The sequence below is a fragment of the Protomyctophum parallelum genome, assembly GCF_964188405.1.
Source record: "Protomyctophum parallelum genome assembly, chromosome: 8".
Classification (NCBI taxonomy): Eukaryota; Metazoa; Chordata; class Actinopteri; order Myctophiformes; family Myctophidae; genus Protomyctophum; species Protomyctophum parallelum.
The window spans coordinates 17,096,734-17,120,857 of NC_139703.1; the positions used below are offsets into that span (position 1 = coordinate 17,096,734).

The window sequence follows — 24,124 nt, forward strand, 5'->3', positions numbered from 1 at the left end:
AAGTGAAGCATATTGAGTGGTCGGAATTCGGAAAGACTAGAAAAAAGCGCTCTAAATCCAGTCCTTGTAGTGCAATGTCGCCTGTTTGCATTCTATAACGAGAGAAAGGAGTCGATATTGCGAGCTTGTAGATAGGCTATTTACAACGGAGAATAAACTATGCATTAAAACTCGAGTTAATTAACTGTAGAACACTTTCCCTGCGGTTCGCTAGTTGCCCGAGTTATGTTTTCATCGTTTAATCCACATTTTTAATAGTTTTTAAGTCATACGGGGCAATCCATCGGACAGAATGGGATATGAGACGCGTTTTGGTGACGTCATCGCGAAAAGGTCCGTCGCTCCGGCGTGCAAAAGGTTATGGGAAATTGAGTCCCCATTGTTTACAATGGGAAAGCTGCCTAGCAGCGTACTACAACAAGCCATTACACCGTTTTAAAGTGGATTTTCATGACAAGCCACTCAGCGGTCGGTGCACTGCAGGCTGTTCAAAGGTAACTTCAAACCTAGGCAGTCTAGCCTAAAAGACGGCATTCAACATGTTAAACCCCCTGAAGTTCGGCAGAAGGTTTTTGGAAGAAAGTTTTGACCCTGTGAGAAAAGAGCACATCCTTGAACGAACTGCAGCAAAGCCCACTTGATCTGGCTTTCTTGTGGCTTCACACTTTTATCTCCCATGTGAACCACTGAATATTTTGTCCCCCTTTTTTACCTACTAGTATGGGTGAGCACGCCACACTGCAACATACTGAGTGCTGAGTGAAAACATCCTGTGTAGACAGAAGACAGAAGTGTGTTGTTCTTTGTGTTGTATGTGATTGGCTATGTGAGTGTTTTGGGTGCTCCTCCTCTCAGTGCACAAATAAAAGGAAGAGGTCTTGCTGATGCAGTTGACTCATCGAGTAATAAAAGGATAGAGACCGAACCGGAGCATCCATTTTGAGGTCCGGGGCTTACGCACGTGACGTCTTGAACGTCCGTCGTCCACCTCCATGAAAGTGCTGCAATTCCACATTTCGCCAGTAGGTAGTGGCAGCGTTGGATAGCCCTTACTGGGGGCTTGAGTTGACTATGAATGCTTATACTTCCTGTTTCACGCTGTGTTGGTTAAGCCCCGTTCCACTAGGCCTGTGTAAGCGTGTGCGCACATACGAACACACACACACACACACACACACACACACACACACACACACACACAAATGCACATACCCTGGAGGGGGTGAAAAAGCTGCGATGCAAATGGGGCCCCTTTGATCTCTGCCTGCGCGGGTCCTCGACTCCTCGAAGCAGCAGAGGAGGACAAAGCTGTGTGAACGTCTGACAACATGCGAACCCCCCACCCCCCCCCCCCCCTCACCCCCCAAGGCCGCAGCATTTCCACCGCTGACCTTTTCAGACAGGCCGACGCCAGGCCCGGCTGTATAAAGCCAATACTCACTGATTTATTTCATTTGGCTGCTCAAGTATACGCCTCGCCTTAGGCAGTGATAAGGCCTTAACCCAAGCCTCGGGGTGATGAGGGGGATGCCCCCCCCCAACCCATCATGCGCGCTCAGCCAAATAAAGTGATAAAGTGTTCGTCGACTACCTTTTTTTCACTGTCAAACTAAATGGAAACTAAATTAAAACTAAGCTATGATGATTAAATTTTCATTTTAGTCGACTAAATCAACTGTAGATTTAGTCTGTCCCCTGAGCCTGCACAGAGAACCAAAGAGGACAGATGGAACCACACAGGACTACGCTTGGGGTCAAAAAGGTTGCGTGTTCTTGTGATGTGTGTATATATTACTATAGTAGGTGTCAAAGCCGTACAAGAAACGTTTTTAGAAGGGTAAAGTGGAGAATATGGGAAATCGCCGTGCCTGCTTGTCAGCGCGGGGCTGCTGTTTGTCGACCAGGCTGTTTTCCCGGGGGCTAAAACCTGTGCTATCTTTAGGTTTCAGAGAGGGTGCCAGGGGAAGGCGGCAGAGAGAAGGAGGGCTGGAAATGGACTTTTGGAAGTACATGCAGATGTACTGTACAAAGCCTTGCCTGCAGCTAGAGCAGCTGCTATTCAACCTCCAGGGGGGTTTCATCTGTATAGCACGAGAGCGCCAGAGAGCGGCCGCCCCTCCTACACACACCCACCACTCACTAAGACTCGGTAAATAGCAAGTTTTCCTGAGGAGAGAGAGAGGGGGATTTGGAGAGTCATCACTTCATATAAGGTGCTTAAATGTCATCCAGCAATATGAATATTCCAAGGTGGACCATTGTGGATGTTTGTGTATCAGCAGAATGTCAACCAGTTTCGCTTAGAAGCCCAGAATAACTGCTGGTGTGATTAATTTGGAGAATAACAGATTTGTGTCCTAACTACATCAACAGTAATGATTACCCCATGAAAATTTCCAAGCGAGTGGAGAAAGCTAGCTAGCGTTCGTTCCATAGATGATTCTTTTCTGTTATGAGAAATTGCAAGGCTTTCACGTTTTTGCGTATTGTGTGTGCGTATGCAGAGCAGCAGAGATAGGCAGTGCAGAAAATAGTAATAGTAATAATGTGCATGTGTGTCTGTTTCTGTGTGCACGTGAGTGTGTGCGTGTGCATATTTCTCTGAACGTCTGTGCAGAAGAAAGAGAGACAGAGTGTCTCGGTGAGAGTGTACGGCAGAATCACAGAGACGAGCCGAGGAAACACAAATTGAAAAGAATGATTACACGCCTCTATTGCAGCCAGTTGAGCCATCGAGGGGTTTCATCACCATTGGGGTCCGATTTGTCTCCAATAGAGTTTCGGTTTGAGTGAAAATGGCTCCCAAGCGTTGGAACACGTCAAGACCCCATTATAAAATATCCTCTATTGATCCAAGGTGCTGGTTGTGCAGCTTGTTATACAACAGTGGCTCCCAAACGTTTCAGGTCGACTCGAGACCCAAAATAAGTTTTCCCCGGGACCCAAACTAGAGAAAATAGCAGAGCTACATGCGCACAATGCGCCGCTTCCCACCGCGTTGCGAGCTTGTAGATCTGCTATTTTCACTACTTGTTGAAGAGCTAGAGAGACTGGGAGACCCCCGTTACTGAACAAACACTATAGCAATGATTACTATCAGAATATAGTGATTTAACCTTTTAACTAAGGTGTGTGTGTGTGTGTGTGTGTGTGTGTGTGTGTGTGTGTGTGTGTGTGTGTGATGTTTTTAGATATACCGTATGAAAATAATTTTCTTCCTTGTCGTGACCCACAAAAATCCCACTGACCCACTGTAGTGTTGTTACACAACCGTTACGTTTCACATGCACCGCACGTCATGCACAATGCGTCGATCGGTTATTTTCGGTACACGCGTCACTACCATTATATACGAGTACATTCTATAAGCCCGTGTCACCGGCTGAGTGCATGCTATTACAAACAATAGAGAAGACGCTGATTTACGGCCATCGCTTTTCGCCGCCCAGTCAACAGCAGTGACTCCAGCGGATCTAATCATTAATGCCTTTCTCTCCGGTCCCCTTCTCAAAGGGTAATGGTTTGCCATCGGTTTTACATTAGCATTCGTTCAGAGACGTGGAAGTGGCGGGGGGATAAAAATCTCTTCCGCATGCTTCCATCTTCCATCGAGGAAAGCAGTCTTGGAGGAGGCCTTTTGAGTTGTTCCTCTCCGACGGCTCTAGCCCGTTTTGGGCGGGAACCCCTTTTGGTGTTAGCATTATGTTATGCTTTAGCTATTGAAAAATAGCAGATCTACAAGCTTGTAGGTCTGCTATTTTTTTTAAATCGATGAACGACATAGAAACATAGCTTTTTCAGAAAACTGTCAGGATGTAGAAGACATTTTTAGAAAATGGGCTAATGCACACACGCCATGCATCAATGGCAGGCTCTTGGAGCGGCTTGTTGTGACCATCCTACTGAAAGTGAAATGAGCCAGCGCTGTGGCGGCACTCTGTGGCGGCGTGGCACTGCTTTGTGTCGTGTGGCTAGGTAAGTGGCGCTCGCTCAAGGTGCTCCCTGCGCCGCGCTGCCCTTTGCAGTGTTTTAACCCCATTAGGACGTGAAACGCATCTGTGTCGCTTTAGCTTTTAACCACTTTAACCATTATTTTAAACTTTAGCGTTTAGCCGTTGAAAAATAGAAGATCTACAAGCTCATAGCGCGGCACTCAAAGCGTGAAAATGCTAAATATATATATTATTTCTCGGTGAACGTTTTTAACTCAAATATTTGCTTCTGGAAGGGGGGGGGTGTCCCTGGAACAACATATTTTCAGATGGTGGTCAGCGGCCATTTACATAATATATAATTCTGATATAGAAACCAGGGTTTTTCAGAAAACTGTCAGGATTTAGAAGATTTTTTGTCAGGACCCATTGAGTCCTAAATGGGTTAATGGTATCCTCTTGACAGTGGCGAAGCATCGTACCAAGATTGATGGCTCCGGGTGGCGGTGTTTGAAGTGATGAGAGGCAAAGGGCCCTCCATCTCAATGTGAGTGCACGATGCATATATGCGTCTGAAGAAGGCTCCACTATAGGGCTACTTACTTGTAAATGGTATTTTCAAATAAAGTAGGAAGGAAGAGTATAAAAGCCCCACTAGCGGCCATTCTAGAAGCCATGCTGCTCTTTACATGCAACTGCACCAAAGTGGTTTGAACTGACTGACATTGCCATCCTAAGAGCTCTGCTCTCTCGCGCTAGAGGGACTACACATCTATGAAAACATTATTATCAGTGACATGATTGGGCGGGGATTATGTATATTATTATTATACAACAGGTCGTTTCGAGGAAGCAATCTGTTTAGTTGAAAGTTTGAAAACTGCTTTCTATCCGTGCTTAAACCACGATATAGGAACGGCTAAATCAAAACAAAGAATTCAGCTGTGCTTTTCTCCCAGAGCACAGCAGACTCGGTGGTTAGGCTACAGTAGCTATAGTTTCTTGAGACATTTGTGGTCGTAGTGGCTACATCTGTCATTGAAAAAATATTTTTCAGCAATTATCTTCGTTTTATAACTGTTGTATAATTGCAATATTGCACTAAAAAGGATGTTCTTTATCGTCAATGCACTACTGCGATACCTTTCAGAAACCACAGGCGTGCATTAATGACGATAAAGAACACCCTCTCGTGTAATTTTGCTTAACCATTCAGGACGGGAACCCTTTTTGGTGTTTGACGCATTATGTTATACTTTAGCTATTGAAAATAGATCAGATCTACGAGCTTGTAGAAAAAAAATTGAAAAAAATTGAAAATGTGGCACAAATCTTTGAATATGTATTCTTCACGTTTTTAACTAAAATCTTTCCTTCTGGGGGGAGGGGATCCCTGGAACAAATACAGATCATTCTGGGGGTCCTTGACATGAAAAAGGTTGAGCACCCCTGACATAGAAACATAGCTATATTATAGTCACCAATGTACAGTTTTTAAATGCACAACTATTATTTTTTTTTAAAGGGAGGGGGGTTACATAAGGTAGGCCTATAGTTAAAGTTATTAGCCCTAGTATATAGATACATTGTTGTTTTTATTGAGCTCTCTCTCTCTCTTCCTTATCATGGGCATAAATTATCGTCTAGTGTGAGTGTTCAACGATCCAATCTGAACTGTCACTAGTTGCTTACAGGACGGTCGGGGCGCCCCCCCCGACTGTTTTCAAACGTCTTTGATATTTATCTGGATCGCTACTGTGTGGAACAGCCCAGCGGGGGGCCGAGAGAAAGACAGCCGTCGTTCCCAAACAAGAGACGGGACCGCTGTGCCGACAGCCCGCTGATCTCGTGTGTGTTGGGTTTCTCAAAAGTGACGCAGCACCGTAAGCAGACAGAAGCCGCGCGTGCGCACACACGCACGCACGCACACAGACACACATGCAGACAGACAGACAGACACACACACACACACACACACACACACACACACACACACACACACATAAAAGTTAACTCGCTGTGCAGGTCCCTTTTGAAGACTTTATTTTGATACCACTTGAGTGGGCTGAGCGATGCGAGGCAGGCACCCCTGAGGTAGAGTGGCCGGTAGCCCACCCCTGAGGTAGAGTGGCCAGTAGCCCACCCCTGAGGTAGAGTGGCCAGTAGCCCACCCCTGAGGTAGAGTGGCCAGTAGCCCACCCTGAGGTAGAGTGGCCAGTAGCCCACCCCTGAGGTAGAGTGGCCGGTAGCCCACCCTGAGGTAGAGTGGCCAGTAGCCCACCCTGAGGTAGAGTGGCCGGTAGCCCACCCTGAGGTAGAGTGGCCGGTAGCCCACCCTGAGGTAGAGTGGCCGGTAGCCCACCCTGAGGTAGAGTGGCCGGTAGCCCACCCTGAGGTAGAGTGGCCAGTAGCCCACCCCTGAGGTAGAGTGGCCAGTAGCCCACCCCTGAGGTAGAGTGGCCGGTATAGCCCACCCCTGAGGTAGAGTGGCCGGTAGCCCAATTCGATGGCTGGCTTTCCCAGAGTTGGTGTCAAAGTGTCCTTGAGCAAGACACGGAACCCCTAATTTCTCCTGATGTGCAGGTTGGTGCCTTGCATGGTTTCTTCCGCCAATGGGTGTATGAATGTGTGTGAATGGGTGCATGTAATGCACAATCTGTGTAAAGCGCTTTGAATTAAAATGCTGTATAAATGCACTGTTTACCATTTACAGTAATTTACCATTTTATGATTGCAGACATTAACATACAGATAAATGTACACAAGCACACTGTATATATTCTGAAATTGTATTAATTGTCACCACAATGTTGAGGATCCAAAACCAAAGAATGTTACTCTGGTGAGGGGGATCAGCTCTTGAATCTTGAATCTTGGTGAGTGCCAGTAATTGAAACAGCCTACGGTCTGATTGGAGCGAGCAGGGCAGATGGCTCCATCTGGTCAGAGTATGAGAGGCTTGTCCCTCAGTGGGCTCAGCTATTAGGGCCCCACAGCAGAGCTTGTCCCTCAGGGGCTCAGCTATTAGGGCGTGCAAAGTAACCTACTTGCTTAAGTACAATGTTGAGGTATTTGTACTTTCCTTGATTATTTCCTATTTCCAATACTTTTACTTCTACTCCACTACATCTCTAGTCTTGCTGTTACCAGACTTTTGCCTCTCGCAATTTCCAAATGCTTCCTTCATACTAGCCTGGAACTCACCTGTGCTTTTTATGGCATAGGCAGCTCCCGGCAGGATCCGCCGGGAGAAACTTGCGCAGCTGCGCGACATGAGACTAATTACTTAGAGGACAGAGAGAGAGAGAGGAGCGTGTGTGTGTACATGTGTGCGTGTGTATGTCAATTTTACAAAGGTGCAGACGATCAGAAATCAGCAGAGAGTGAGCAATGTTTGCGCTACTCTATGCCGAATTGAAGTGGACTCAGACCCAGACTTTTTTTTTCATCCCTGGAAATAAAAACGTCTGGGTTTCCGAGGCTACCTTCATACAGTCTGGAGCAACAGAAGCTCTGATCATGAGTAAAATATAAACGCTTCCATCATACAGTCTGGAGCAACGGAAGTTCTATCATGAGTAAAATATAGAGCGGGAGTGGAGCCTTCTCCCCACTTCCGTTTCATCTTTACAGTCGTGCAAATGTATTCTAATATAAATAGAAATCATCTAAGCATAATATAGCTTGCTGGAAGATGACAGAATTTACGATGAGCCATTCATGCTTTGAGCACAATAGTGATCTAAAAACTGTCAATTTGTCACCATGGAATTCCATATTGTGAAGAATTGTTTGGCAGCAAACGTTGATGAATGGCGCTTTTAGGACTGAGGCCGGGAAAGAAAAGGCTTCTAAATCCTTAAAGTTTTCTGAATGTCTCTGAATGTTTCTATGTCAGCGGTGCTCAACCTTTGTCATGTCAATGGACCCCAGAGTTATCTGTCTTTGGCCACGGACCCCCATGTTGTTCCCAGGACCCCCCAGAAGCAAAAGGCCAGAATCCATTTGTACCGGCCGGCGATGCGATGCGTCGGCCGGTCCGTGGGTGAGTCGGCCGGCCGGAAAAAAAAAAGAATCTTTTTTTTTCCTTTTTTTTTCTGGTACCGGCCGATGGGCCGGCCGGTGTGATAGGTCGGCCGGTCCGTGGATAGGTCGGCCGGTCGTTTGATATGTCGGCCGGTCCGTGGATAGGTCGGCCGGTCCGTGGATAGGTCGGCCGGTCTGTGTGTCGGCCGGCCGAAAAAAAAAAAGAAAAAAGAAAAAACCTTTTTATTTGTATTTATTTTTTTGTACCGAAATGGTAACTCTGTCATTTCTCTACCGTTTTGGACGGGGGTGGGCTCATTTGAATCGTGTCGCCCCCCTGGGGGCGTCTTTGGGGGTCTCAAGGTTCGGGGACCCCCAGGGACCCCCAAATGGTAACTCTGTCATTCCTCTACCGTTTTGGACGGGGGTGGGCTCATTTGAATCGTGTCGCCCCCCTGGGGGCGTGCGTCTTTGTGGGTCTCAAGGTTCGGGGACCCCCAGGGACCCCCAAATGGTAACTCTGTCATTCCTCTACCGTTTTGGACGGGGGTGGGCTCATTTGAATCGTGTCGCCCCCCTGGGGGCGTCTTTGGGGGTCTCAAGGTTCGGGGTCCCCCAGGGACCCCCAAATGGTAATTCTGTCATTCCTCTGCGTTTTGGACGGGGGTGGGCTCATTTGAATCGTGTCGCCCCCCTGGGGGCGTCTTTGGGGGTCTCAAGATTCGGGGACCCTCAAGGACCTCCAGGGACCCCCAAATGGTAACTCTGTCATTCCTCTGCGTTTTGGACGGGGGTGGGCTCATTTGAATCGTGTCGCCCCCCTGGGGGCGTCTTTGGGGGTCTCAAGATTCGGGGACCCTCATGGACCTCCAGGGACCCCCAAATGGTAACTCTGTAATTCCTCTACCATTTTGGACGGGGGTGGGCTCATTTGAATCGTGTCGCCCCCCTGGGGGCGTCTTTGGGGTCTCAAGGTTCGGGGACCCCCAGGGACCCCCAGGAACCCCCAAATGGTATCTATCAATTCTCAACCGTTTTGGACAGGGGTTGGTTGGAATCGTGTTGCCTCTCTGGGCGCATTATCGGGGTTTAGGAGGTTCGGGGACCCCCACATGGTAACTCTTGACATTTTCATGATAGATCTTTATTGATGGGAGGGAGACTATTGATCTGCATATTCTTCTTACTATAGCTCTCTCTCACACACACTTTTCAGATATCACTTGATATGGACCAACCAAGCTATTTCCCGATTCACACAATTCAAATGAGCCCACCCCCGTCAAAAACGGTAGAGGAATGACAGAGTTACCATTTGGGGGTCCCTGGGGGTCCCCGAACCTTGAGACTTTTTCGGTCGGCCGACCCACCCACGGACCGGCCGACCTATCCACGGACCGGCCGACCCACCCACGGACCGGCCGACCTATCCACGGACCGGCCGACCTATCGCACCGGCCGGCCGACCTATACACGGACCGGCTGACCTATCCACGGACCGGCCGACATATCAAACGACCGGCCGACCTATCCACGGACCGCCGACCTATCGCACCGACCGGCTCATTGGCCGGTACAAATGGATTCTGCCCTCCCTCAAGATTTGAGTTAAAAACGTAAAAAGGTCATTTGGATTTGTGTGATTTTATCGGCGCACTAGTGGAACAGTTTGACCAGATACAGTACCAATTACAGTAAGTGATCTAACAAAATTTAGTTTTATTTTATCCTTTCAGCACAATTCATAACTCAAAATTCTGTATAGGAACTCTACTGTATAAATAGTCTCTCTGCAACATTGAAAGTTAATTTTAATTATACTATACAGATAGGAAGAGGAAGAACATCAGCACACCAGTTTGTAGAGCTCCGAGACCATGACATTACCGATGTACACCATGGCATTTTGTGACGACCCGTGATATTTTCAGTTTTGCAATTGCAGAGGCTCAGGAGGACAAAAGAAAGTATAGGACGAAGATAGCCTGCAGCTTGTTAATGTTAAACAGGCAGGGAGTACTAGATGACACTGAATCTCAATGAATGAGATCCTTTATTCACACACACTTTTTTATTCTTTTTCTTTTTTGCTCTTGCAGAAACCTGTCAGTGACTTACTGTGGGTGTCGGACAAACCTTGAGATATCACAACACTCCACCAGGCTGAAAGGTGTTCCTCCCCAATATAGACCAATATTTATTGGTTTATGCAATCAAAATGTATTCCCCTCTGCACCATCATGCTTTAAATAATGCAGAAACGGTAAAGTCACCAAATTCCCGGCAGCCTAATAGCACTCACACCCATAGTAACACATCGTAGAAACCTCTCAAAGAGATGATCAACAGCACTGCCACTCACACTTGACTCCCATCAATCTCAATCTTTTTTCATTTCTCAATCTTATATGGTTTAGGTTTTAACATTATACATTGTTATAGCATTGTTACTATAGTACACACACACACACACACACACACACACACACACACACACACTGAAATTTCACCATGTTTCTGTGTTTCAAAGTCGTTTTCTTCATTCTTAACATGATGGTATTAGGGTTGGGTGACGATACGAATACATCGTCAATCGCGAATATACGAATCCAATCGCCGAATATTTTTATTAGGCGATTTTTCAGGACGATTTAGCCCAATTAACCTGTAAAGTGAATGTGAATCAATTTGGGCCAGCAAGCGGCCGGGTGGAAATCCTCGCCTCCCGTTATAACGGTATGCTCCCACAGTCCCCGCACTCAGCAGTCAGAAGCATCGGGGAACGGCACTTACGGCAGCCGCCTGCCAGAGTAAAGGCTGGGAGCCGAGGGAGGCTGTAGCCTACATGTTGTTTTAGCTCCGGAGTCCAGACCCATGCAGTTTAATAATATACAGTCACAACAGAATGCACACTGCTGTCTCGTGTCTCATCACAATCCCAATGCTCCACCCGTGAAGTCGGGGCGGAAAAAATAAAAAACAGGCTGCTAGTGTTAGTATAGGCTTATAGCTTAGCGTTAGCTTAGCGTGTAGCTACTGATTCAACACACTGAACTTCATCTCCGCCTGTAATCCAAGTTATTTTTTTATTGACAACGTGAACAAACCCCGACACCAGCGCTGCAAAAATAGACCGATCTACAAGCTCTCAACATGTAGCGAACGGTGCTGCAGAAACAGGCAGGACGCTGCGCCTTGAGAGCCTGTGGATCAGCAGCAGCATGTGGGCGCCCCTCTGAGCCTCAGACACCGGTGCGGGGAGGCAAGACTTCTCCACTGTATAGGCTCGGGGATCATTCGTTAGCTTAGCGCTTAGCTTAGCGTGTAGCCCCTACTGGTGCAACCCACTGATTGAACTTCATCTCCGCCTGTAATCTAAGTTATTTTTATTGAAAACGTGAACAAACCCCGACACCAGCGCTGCAAAAATAGACAGATCTACAAGCTCTCAACGCGTAGCGAACGGCACTGCAAACAGGCAGGACGCGATGCCTTGAGAGCCTGTGGAACAGCCCGGCCGCAGCCCGGCCGCAGCCCGGCTCCGCTGCTCCGCTCCGAGCCTCCGATGGACCGGTGCGGGGAGGCAAGGGAGCAAGTTACCCTGGCTGCGCAGCAGAAACAGACTGATCTACAAGTTCTCAATGCCTAGCGAACGGAGCGGCAAAAACAGGCAGGACGCGGCAACTTGAGAGCTTGTAGATCTGGCTTTTTTGCGACCTGCAGTGAGCTGTTCTCACTTTACTTGTATGACACGAATACATCGTCAATCGCCGATTTTTGGTCAGACGATTGGCGATTGAAAAAAATTGGCATATCGCCCAACCTTAGATGGTATTACACAATCGTAATACCTTCGCCTTTTTTTGCCATTTTCCAATTATCTTCTATGAACAGAATGTTATTACGGCCATGTTTCCCCGGGATCCTGGTTGGCTTGGTTCCAGGACTTAAAACTCAATAATAATAATAGGATTGTCTGAATTGTCTATGGAGAAATGAATGGGATTTTGTACTCACTTGGAACCTGCACCGGTGGAAAGAAACATGGCGGCCGACTGTTAGGCCCCTATTGTTTGATCATACAAAAGAATGTGTCTGTGCAGTGGTATACCGTGGCGCTTCAAAAGGGCTGTTCCTTTGCGTCGGAGTCGGACGGCTGCCTCGGGGAGCATTGTGTGTTTTTATGATGTTCCTTTGCGTGGGAGTCGGGCGGCTGCCCCCCCCTCCCCCTCGGGGTGCATGACCACAATTTTGGTCACTGATTGGACTTCAGTCAAGTGCAGAATATTGCCCCCAAACAGGGATCACTGAGCTTCCCACCCGGCACGCACGCACGTACGCACGCACGTATAGGCTACTGTACATGCATTCATGTAGCCTATTTCTCGTTCTATTCTCTCTTTCCTCGGTCTCCGTCCAACTCTTAACCCAGACCTGAGGCCGATTCTTAAAAAATAAAAAGGCTTCTTAAAAACAGTTTTCTGAAAAACCTGTTTCTCTGTCGGACGTTCTCAACCTTTCCATGTCAGGGACCCCCGGAATTATCTGTATTTGGCTGCATCTGAAAATATGTTGTTCCATGGGCCCCCACCCCCATATTTGAGTTAAAAACGTTGAAAGAATATATATTCAAGGTTTGTGCCACATTCTCACGATAAAAAAGCAGATCTACAAGCTTGTAGCGCGGCACAAAAGGGGTTCCCGTCCTGAATGGGGGTCTCTCTCTCTCTCTCTCTCTCTCTCTCTCTCTCTCTCTCTCTCTCTCTCTCTCTGTTCAGTGTTTGGATCTGATGTATTGTGTGTGTGTGTGTGTGCTAACCCTGCAGCTACAGGTGCATGCCCAGTTGTCAGCCTATCCTCACCCTGTGCAACGTGCTAATGTCCTTCACCTTTTCAACCTGTTACTGCTGGCTGGCTGTCAACTGAATATTCTCACCCACCGTGCAGTGTGAGTGTAAACACCTCCAGGTGGAATAACGTGTCCGTTTTCACGTAGCGTACTAAAACAACAACAATAAAGACAGTTTCTCTGCTGCCGTGGAGCCTGCGTGTCCATCAAAGTATTGTATTCTGGTCATGTTTGGTCTTTGTGCCCCCGGGGGAACTGTCAGAAGAATAATTACGAAACAGGAGAAGGTTGAGTCCTTGGTCAGCCATCGGACAGCTCATCTCTTTTTGCGGAAAACAACCTCTTCCGATCTCTCCTGCAAGGACATCTGATAATTACATTTCTGCATTAGCATTTGCGGGGGCGGAAAATAAACCCCAACTGAATCATGCAGATCAAAAAGCATTGAGAAGACGATGGGAGCCTGACTTATGCAGAGTTAATGGAGTTGGGCAGCAGCAAGCGTGACCTCTCCTCCAGGCCAACGCAGGCCTTGAGAGGCCCGTCCTCGGTTGCCGTATCGACATTGTTTGAACTGCAGGGAAGAAATTACAAAACGGGGGTGGAATTATTATTAAACAATTAATTATTCATTGACCGAAATGTAATCAATGTGGGGGGCTGCTTCCAGATGGCGCATGCAGGGGGGAAATACAGTACTGTACTGTAGGCATTTTAGGTTTTGGTTATGCGTGACATCAGACCATAGCTTAGATTGGCGAGATAGAGAGGAAGAGGGAGAGAGCGCCTATTTCACCCACATAATCGAGAGAGGGAGAGAGAGACCTTTTCACCCATGCAATAACTGGGTGCCTAAGTAGTCTTGATTTGCCATTGACTTTATGCATGCCAACACCCTCTATATGGGCGCAATATGGGACCGAGTATATCATGCACGCACCTTTTAAAGGTCATGATTGTCCTGCATGATTGGTATGCCTCCATTCAGCTGCGGTTGCTATTTACAGCCTCCTCCCCTGCTTTAATGAAGGTTTCATTTCATCTGCTGTATATGTACACACACTGCACACACACACACACACACACGCGCACACAATGCATGCGCACACAACAAGAACTCATATTGCTTTTAGCTGATATTAATTCCAAAGGGAGGAGAGAGAGTTCTGGAGTACTCTGCTCTGTTTATGTTTATTCAACTATGTGAGAGAGAGCCATTGTAATATTTCTGGAAGTGTCGTTCCACCATCATCGGCCCCCCTCGGGGAGAAGGAGCAGTAGTGGTTTTGGCGACGATGATCCATGGAGCAGTTATTGTGGTTGGCATGCAGCAATATTAAGGCTGCAAGGCTCAATGGAGACAAATGTCAAGCAAGGAGACGGAGAGATACACACACATCAGAGATGAAATGAAAAGGACATACATTTTCAGACGGTTCTTTTTATTGTAACCACCTGAACCCTATTCTATCTAGACATGTCATGGTATAGGCGAACATTGACTATTTTTGAGTGGCCCCTCCTATATACAGCTTGTGTCCCCACACGTCTCAATATTTGACAATGCAAGGAGAAATTAGGTCAAATGTCCACCAAATATGACGTAAATTAAAAAAAAAAACAATCACATAAATTCAGTTGTTCATGATATGTATGATGATGTATAATGAGCACCCCTCACTTCACACGGTGTGATTCTTGTTTTGCTATTCGACGTACAAAAAGGTATATGGATCAAGTGGATAAAGTGGAAGTTATCAATAGCCTAAACGTCTACATTGTACTCCGTCTGCAATCGACTGGCAAAGAGGCTCCAGGCTACAGTATACCTTGCACAACCTTCATAGTAACACAACAATCCATGCTCTGTGCGTGACGAGGTACATCCGTCCTGGTTAGTGTTGAACGCCCTTTTTTTGATGCAGATTAAGGAAGGGTTAAGCATTTTAGTGGAGAGGAATCTCCGCCAGGACTCTTAATTCTGATTTCCACTAGGCATAAAGGTCAGTGATCCCCATCTGGGGCAGTGGGGTTTCCAACCAACTAACGGCATGCATAATTGATACGATATTTGATATCCTTGTATGTCGTATAGTCCATATGTGTTTTTTTTCTTCTAGTCATGACTCATGAATAATTCCCACCTCGTTTAGCTGGGCTTCGTTTCCCTCCTCTCTCCCTCCCCCACCCTGCTTCTCTTTGCTTGCTTCCTTTCTTCCTTCCTTGCTTTCTGTCGCTGTATTTATCTCTGTCTGTCTGTCTGTCTCTTCTATATAGAATATCGTTGCTGTCGGGCAGAAACCTTGCGTCTATCTCCAAGTTCTCTTGCATCTCCAAACGTTTATCTTTTTTCATGAATTAACACTAATTGTTTAATCCAGGGTTCCACCACGCGTAATACGCTAAACCCGCTATTTGTTTAATGCGTTTAATTAGCCGTTTTAAAATAATTAAAAATAAATAGCCGATTTGTCCCGGACCTGGTGACGAGGCCGTCGCGTTATGAGGACGAGACCGGAAATCAAGTCATCATCTGTACTGTCCTGTGCAGCAGGACAGTACAGTGCAGCAGAAGCGGAAAAGCCTGAAAAGTAATAAGCAAAAATACTCGTAGTGAGCACAATCATGACTTTCGTGAGGCAAGCTAGCTGTCAGTCAATTCTCAAGACACCCTGGCCCACAGTGGCCCAGTTAGAGTTTGTGTGCGTGTGTGTGTGTGTATGTGTCTTTGTGCGTGCGTGATTGGGGGGTATAGCTCCTCTCCAGGGAGTCAGATCAGGTCAATCAGTCAAAGTGACAGGCTGGGCTTATAGAGGTCCTCTCTGTTAGTGAAAGGTAATAGTAGCCCATAGGTGACTGATCCGTCATTGTCCTCGCCTTCTCTCTCTCCCTCTCTCTCCCCCTCTCTTCTCTTACTCCGCTGTCTCTGAAGAGTGGTTTTCCTACTGTATTCAGCATTAACGTTGCTTTACTATACCTGACATCCATCCATTAGACCAGCTAGACTTTATCTTCCACACGCCCTGTGGACTTAACGGTGGTTGTGTGGAGGGGAGGGGGGGGACGGGGGACGGACGACGTGAGTAGAGGAAAGGGCTGTACGCTGAACAGTGATTGGAATTGCTGTGTATAGTCTCGGCAGGCTGGGTAATACACAAAGTACCCCGGGGTCACCCTTTGATAAGAGGAACCATTTGTGTGTGTGTGTGTGTGTGTGTGTGTGTGTGTGTGTGTGTGTGTGTGTGTGTTTTTCTGTGTGTATACAGTATATTATATACTGTAATTAGAGAGTCTACACATGTGCATTCAAATGATCAAACACAGTCCACAGTTCTACATTACAGCAACTTAAGGCAATTCACAACAAACACATTACACTCAAAAGAACACAATAAAGAATATGTACCGTGTGTGCCTATGAACCATGTGCAGATGACTTCATATTGTCTCTCTCTGACGTTCCCAAAACAATGCAACTTCTTTCCAGGAACTCAGTTCAACCTCTGACCCTTACTGACAGGTGACGTCATGTGACACCTATTAGCTTTTAACATATGTGTTGTTTTTAATTCTATTTATTCATAATGAAATGAACCCAACATTTGCATGCACCTAGATAAGCAAAACCATATTTAATATTATTTATGTGTATAACTGACACCACTGTCTCATATTCTGGGACAGTTACAGGCACCCTTTACACATTGGCCTAATTTGAGATATTGGGGTAGTATAAAATAATTTAGCCCCAAAATACATTTTTGCTGTGTGCAAAGATCCTGGTGCTGGAGGTGAGAATATGTTGAATATGTGAATATGCGAATATGTTCGACCCCCGCGAATGCTGCATTACCCGGAAATGGAGATATTTGATATTGGTGTATGGGTAATAATGGGACTGCATCTCGTTGAGACTTTGATGAGACAGGGGTTATGAGTTGGTGTGACATATCTTTGTAGAATTACTGGTCTACCTTAAGCCAGTCCACCGTAAAGCCAGATTAGCTCATTTAATTAGCTTGTTTACTCCGTGAAATCATTTAATTAGCGTATTGTTTACTCCGTGAAATTGTGTCTAATGTCACAAACGGAGCCAATATATATCAGCAGTATTGTTATTTGTTTACCCGGGGATGTGCACACTCAAAGTATTTGCCGACTTTGGGTTACAGTTTGCGCTGTCTACACGGTATAACCGGGCACTGTCTGTCGTATACATGAAATGCATTGCATTTTTATTGCTGAACACCTCCCTAAACAAAGTAGCAGCACACCATTCAGGGGAATGAAGAAAGCCTTAGATGTTAATTGGTCATTAGCCGAGCTTTCATAATAGAGAGAGAGAGATGCAGCTAGGTTGCTGCGGACTCTGGGGTTCACTGAGATAAGGTATTTGTCCTTGTCCATTAGATGATGGACAGCGGTACTCTGAGCTGAGCTCCACATTGGTTCTTTTCATTCACAGAGAGAAGTTTTTGTCTGCAGTTTCGCTTCTCAGCGTGAACATCATACTGTACGTTCACCCTCATCCATTTTTCTCCTCACTGGGTTGACCATTTCAGCAAGAAATTGCACTTGGTCATTGAACCATGGCATATGCAGGGACTTATGAAGCAGATTTTCCCCAAATGTAATCTTTTTATTAGGATTTTTGCCACAGGCTGTGGTCTGGTCTGGTCATGGATGGACGACAAGGACAGGGTGTAATATGTTTTCTGGTCATGAAGCCATGTTCATGACCAAACAGCTGTGATCAAAATGTGGCCTGGACTATGCAGCCTCCCCCCTCTCCACAAGGAGGGGAAGAGCACTAAAGCATTATGGGCATTGTAGGAATTCAGCAATCCAGTCAAACCCTAGTCAAACACACAGACTTTTTTCTGGCCATATAGGGTGCAAATTTAAAATTGTGCTACTCTACTACAAATAGTCAAATACTATTAACATTGAGTGGCTGCAGTTTCTTCCAGCGGTGAAATGTCCCTTTAACCCATTCTGGGCGGGAACCCCTTTTGGTGTTTTAATCATTACTTTAAACTTTAGCTATTGAAAAATAGCAGATCTACAAGCTCATAGCGAGCTTGTAGAACTGCTATTTTTGAAATATTGTGAGAATGTGGCGCAAATCTTTGAATATATATTCTTTCAGAGTGAAGAAATCTTTGCTTTCTGGGGGGATGTCCCTGGAATGACATATTTTCAGATGGGGGGTCGGCGGCCAATTACATAAGATTTTTGGGGTCATTGACATGAAAAAGGTTGAGCACCACTGACATAGAAACATGGGTTTTTTTCAGAGAACTATCAGGATTTAGAAGGCATTTGTAGAATCGTCATCAGGTCTAAATTGGAATAAGGGACCCGTAGTAATTGGTCCGCGACCCAAGGTAATACGAATCGATGCCCGTCGTAGTATCAGTCAGATGGATGGTTGTCCAGAACCGCCAATCCGGCCGACCATATACAGTACCATACCATTGCCCATGGAGTTGCGCTTGTCCGACTGACATGCCCACATATGGGCATGCCCCGCCCACATCTCCAAGGACCCCCGAGGCAGTCATATCGGCGGATCTCAAAACATTTCTGCCTGCTATGTCCGCTATTTTCACTATTCGTCATAATGAAGAAGTGTATATCCTGTTGTCTGGTGAGCAATAGTCGTCCATTTCAGTGATTCCCAACCTGTGTGCCGTGGCACTTTAGTGTGCCGTCTGAAATGCCCAAGTGTGCCGTCAAAGAAATGGAATGAATGTAACACCTCCCCCGACAACAATAGCTGCAGCTGCAGTCCATTGACAACTCGTCCATCACGGACACACAGGCTGTCCATTTAGTGAAGCTATACCCTCGGCTGTATAAATGCTAATTCATGGCTTTGTGTGGGGCCATCACATTACCTGTACTCGCCTTGCAGGTATACTGTATTAAAAAACACCGCTTTATGCCTCTGTGCTCTCTGGTCCAGAGCAGCCTGCTGCTTTTTATCGTGTCGAATACAGCTGAGCTGACGTATAAATCCACACAGTGTTGCAACAGTGAGGTGGACTTGTAAATCGGCTTGGGCGGAGCTACAGCGCTTGCACTGCATGTTGGAACTGAACGCACACACAAGGCGACAGAACGACAGAAGCATGCCACGCAGAGAAGAGCCAGGTCCTTCATGTTAGAAAAAAACATTTGCTGTTGTCACAATTATTTAAGTTTGCCAAACGAAACTTTTAGGGAGGAGTCTTGACTGACTGCGGTGAACCGCAGTCAGTCGTTGGTTCACACGTGTGTGATTTAGCGTGGCCAGATTGCGACACAGGCAAACACGCACACGCACACACACACGCACACACACACACACACGCACACACACAGTGTTGGGAAACAATGGTATTTTTTTTTTACTCTATTTTGTTTTTGTTATAATTTTTATCCCACGATTTTGCAACCGCTACATTTCCTCTGCCAACCTGGGGGGGCAGCGGGCTGACCTCATGCTTCCTTCTACGTATGCATGAGGAGTCCAAGCTGCTTCTTTTCAGCTGACAGGGGGGAGTTTCCCCGGATGGACGTAGCGTGTGGAAGGAACACGTTATTCCGACCAGTTCCAGGATTACTGCATGTTTTTTGTGAGGGTACCTACCCTGGGGGACATGGGGAGAACATGTGAGGGTACCTACCCTAGGGGACACGGGGAGAACATGTGAGGGTAACTACCCTATAGGGGACACGGGGAGAACATGTGAGGGTACCTACCCTATAGGGGACACGGGGAGAACATGTGAGGGTACCTACCCTAGGGGACACGGGGAGAACATGTGAGGGTACCTACCCTATAGGGGACACGGGGAGAACATAAGCCTAGACGTTGACTAGCAGTTTTTTTAATATATATAGACCGTCTATATATCTATATAATCTAAGCCTACACTGTTTTTTTAACCCATTTTTAGACGGCCCTTTATCTATTAGATTGAAAAATGGGTGGGATGGCTGACACGGAAGGTGTTTAATGAGGTAGGCCCTATACGTCCTCTCTGGGGGGAGGGGGGGGGGGGGGGGGTACTACCTGTCAGTGGGGAGTGTTGGCTGATGAATGAATATCAACATCCTAATACATCCTGATACTGGGGGGTCAAATTATGACAGGCAATTCCTGGGGGGCCCGGCTGATTCGTGTGTGTGTGTGTGTGTGTGTGTGTGTGTGTGTGTGTGTGTGTGTGTGTGTGTGTGTGTGTGTGTGTGTGTGTGTGTGTGTGTGTGTGTGTGTGTGTGTGTGTGTGTGTGTGTGTGTGTGTGTGTGTGTGTGTGTGTGTGTGTGTGTGTGTGTGTGTGTGTGTGTGTGTGTGTGTGTGTGTGTGTGTGTGTGAGAGAGATTTGATAAAGGACGTCCAGGTGTGCTGTGGACAGGATAAAAGGCTAATGGCTGAAAAGTATGACCATTATCAATGCATCACTGTCACTGCTGTTAGAACAGCAATAGAACAGAGGGACCATAAAAACTATTGAACCAATGGAAAGTATTAAAAAGCACTTTGGACATAACCTCTCAACTCCATTGGACCCTCAAACTCTCTGCTAAATCAGCCAACTCCACCACCTCCCCCTCTCATGGAAGTAATTGACAATTAATATAATAAAGTAAGTCAGAACACCAACTTTGATGAGGCAGTATTGCTTTGTTTGCAAAATAGAAGATTTTCTTCCCGACAGCAGAGATATGTACACTACGCAGCCTACAGTTATCATTAACCAGCATATGTCAATATTCGGCAATGTACATTATCAGTAGAAGTTATTGACAGCCTGGAAATTAATGAGTGGGCATGGATGAATAGCAGGATTAGCACAGCAGTAATGACACAATAAATATTCATAAGCAATAAGTGGTGCTGTAAACTAAGCAGTGACGCTATAAAGTGATGTGTATTGTCAGTAGTCCATGTGCAGGAGTCAGTATAGTCAGTAGTCAGTGTAGTCAGTGTAGTCAGTATATTCAGTCAGTATAGTCAGTATATTCAGTCAGTATAGTCAGTATATTCAGTCAGTGTAGTCAGTATATTCAGTCAGTATAGTCAGTATATTCAGTCAGTATAGTCAGTATATTCAGTCAGTATAGTCAGTATATTCAGTCAGTATAGTCAGTATATTCAGTCAGTATATTCAGTCAGTATAGTCAGTATATTCAGTCAGTATAGTCAGTATATTCAGTCAGTATATTCAGTCAGTATAGTCAGTATATTCAGTCAGTATAGTCAGTATATTCAGTCAGTATATTCAGTCAGTATATTCAGTCAGTATAGTCAGTATATTCAGTCAGTATATTCAGTCAGTATATTCAGTATAGTCAGTATATTCAGTCAGTATATTCAGTCAGTATAGTCAGTATATTCAGTCAGTATATTCAGTCAGTATATTCAGTATAGTCAGTATATTCAGTCAGTATATTCAGTCAGTATAGTCAGTATAGTCAGTATATTATAGTCACAGTTAATGCTAATTCACAGACAGTCCACGTAGTATCAACTTAAACCCATCAAGACCTGAGGACGCATCTGTGTCACCTTATAGCTTTTAACCACTTTAACCATTGTTTTAAACTTTAGCTGTTGAAAAATATCAGATCTACTAGCGCATAGCGTGACACAGAGTCTACTATGAGCTTGTAGATATGCTATTTTCTTTAATCGTGAAAATGTGGCACAAATCTTTGAATATACTGTATATATATTCTTTCACAGTGAACACTTTTAACTCAAATCTTTACTTCTGGTGGTCTCCGGAAACAAAATATTTTGAGAAAGGGGGTCTGTGGCCAAATACATAATATAATTTTGGGGGTCCTTGACATGAAAACCTTTGAGAACCACTGACATAGAAACATAGTTTTTTCAGAAAGCTGTTAGAAAGCAGGGAATCATAGCTTCAAATTGACATTGTTTGTTCAGTTTGACCCACCAGTTTTGGAGATATGGCTTAGAGTAATGACTTGCAGAAACTCTAGACTCTGGACTCTAACATTACACCTAGCTACATGTGTAAGCATTTATTTCATATTTGTGTATGTGTGAGAGTCTGCCTGTGCTAGTATTAACTCATTTTGGATAATTAAAAAAAAAGAAAAAACAGTTTTTCTCCTCTCCTGAACCGTTAGTCTTGCCGCCATGACTGTCTCTGTATCAAAAATAATCACATATGTTGTGACTAGCATTGTGAGTTGCTATGTTTTAAGAATGTTTGCCCTACTTTTGCCAAATGTTCCCTGTTGACATGACATGCCAGAATAGGGATGTTAGGGTTCATGTTCAAGCTATGGAGCCACATTGCTCTGTACATCCTAAATTGTACATAGTTTTGTCAAGTCTGATAAAAAAAAAAAATGATAATGGATATGTCTTTGAATTTAGAGTTCATACGTGTGTAATAGGACAGAGACTGCAGTTGTGATTCAAATGTACCGATCTTCTTTTCCATCCGTCGCGAGTCAATCGATTTGGGCTTGGGAGAATTGAAGAATGGATGTTTCCTACGTTTCCACATAGGATACCTTCTGCTCTTCCATCAGCTCTCTTCATGGTCTCTATAGAGACATAATCCGATTCATTAGCAATGTTTTTGTTTTTGTTGCTTGTTGAAGTTGTGATGGATGGATTTTAAATAGTGAAGAGAATGGCCCGGAGCCATGTCAATTAATCCAGAGTGGTTTTGTCACTTGCTTAGGCTGATTCAAGCACAGCAGAGGGAAGTGGGCCTATAGGGAGAGTGGATCCACCAGGTCAGAAAGTAAAAAAATCACACCTGTGTGAGGTGACGGGTGCTTTTATCATCGTACATCATCATACATCATCTCATTCCGGCCAATCACAATCATATGTCCAACTTTTAATGTCTGTGTTTACACAAACACTCCAAACTGGCCATTCATTATCAATGGCATTTAAAGTTGTGTTAGGACAAAGTTTGTGTTTACATGCACACTAAAAGCTGGTGGTCAATATAGATTGCCCTGCCCCCCTCCCCCATGCAGTATGCTGCCTCTAGTGGACAGAGAGGAGGATGACATGACATCCACTGAGCGGTCCTGAGGTTGAATGATGTCATTGTGTAGTTATTGCCTACCCCAGCCAGACCAAAGTTTGCCTGTTCGGATGGACTAAGTGTAATTAATGGGGCATGCCTCCTGGTGGAGACGAGCAAACCTTTTAGTAAATTATTTGGTTTGTTTTATGTCTGCAACTTTGTTGCTTACGCTGCTGCCTGTCTTGACTCAGACAAGAGATTATCTCAATTAGACGTCGTCCCCCCCCCGTCCCCCCCCCCTGTTGGCCTATAGCCTGCCCTCCGGTCTGTCTTTGTAGCCCTAAGCTCTCTCTCTTCATCTCCTTCTGAACAGCCTTGGCCCCCTTAGTGTCCCCTGCCACGAAATCCTTCTTCGTCCTGTTCAGCGGGGCTTTAATGGCCCCATTGATCCATGGTTTGTTGTTGGGAAAGCAGCAACCTTTTAGTGGGTACAATGCTCTCCTCACAGAACCTGATGTGATCCGTAATACAATGGGAGAGTCCTCGCTGTGAACCCGCTTGGATAAAATCAGGTGTCCAATAGCAGTCCTTCAGTCCCTCCTCTGTCTCCTCCAACCACTGAATAGACCTGGCAGTAATATGTTAAATATGATACGTTTGTATAGGCCAGGGATGGGCGACTTTGACTGGAGAGGGCCCCCATATTTCTACACTCACTCCAGAGGGGCCACATTGCATATTACAGTCGTAGCAAAAAATAGCAGATCTACAAGCTCTTGAGCTTGTAGATCAGCTACTTTTGCTATATTTGAATTGAAAACCTGATTATTATTATTTTGAATTGGAAACCTGAAAAGTAACCTTTTTATTTAATTTCAAATGCATTTAGTTATAGTTATGTTAACTTTATGAACTTTTAACTGTTAATGTTATTGTCTTTTTGTGTCCAATGTAGTTAAGTACTAGTCATCTAATACTAAAGTAATTAAAGTGGGTTTGGAATTGTAACAGCTGAATCAATACTATACTGTATATCAGTATTCTGATATTAACATGCAGGCCGCATTAAGTGAAGGTGGGGGCCGCCAGTTGCCCACCCCTGGTATAGGCTATGGGCTCTATTTTCGTCCATGCTAAACCCTTTATCCTAACATACATTTACCACTTCAGCCTACATTTCGGCTTATAGCTTGCAGGTCTGCTATTTAAAAAAAGATTTTGAAAACTTGAAATGAGACATTCTGCACAATTAGTTTTGGTCCTCTTAAGTACATTTTGATGCCAATACTTTTGTACTTTTCGAAGT

General features: G+C 45.4%; 2 protein-coding genes across 2 annotated transcripts in view; one reads left to right on the forward strand and one right to left on the reverse strand.

Annotated features, from left to right (window-relative positions):
* asic1b (acid-sensing (proton-gated) ion channel 1b) overlaps nt 1-24,124 on the forward strand; it is a gene marked incomplete at its 5' end in the record, with an annotated part of 273,931 nt that overhangs the window by 78,409 nt on the left and 171,398 nt on the right. The gene's annotated exons all lie outside the window — the stretch shown is intronic.
* LOC310863704 (uncharacterized protein) overlaps nt 1-24,124 on the reverse strand; it is a gene marked incomplete at both ends in the record, with an annotated part of 75,307 nt that overhangs the window by 27,315 nt on the left and 23,868 nt on the right. Inside the window, one exon of the mRNA XM_083772201.1 lies at nt 5,986-6,322. Within this exon, the coding sequence (XP_083628327.1) occupies nt 5,986-6,322 (337 nt within the window). The remainder of the gene's footprint in view (nt 1-5,985; nt 6,323-24,124) is intronic.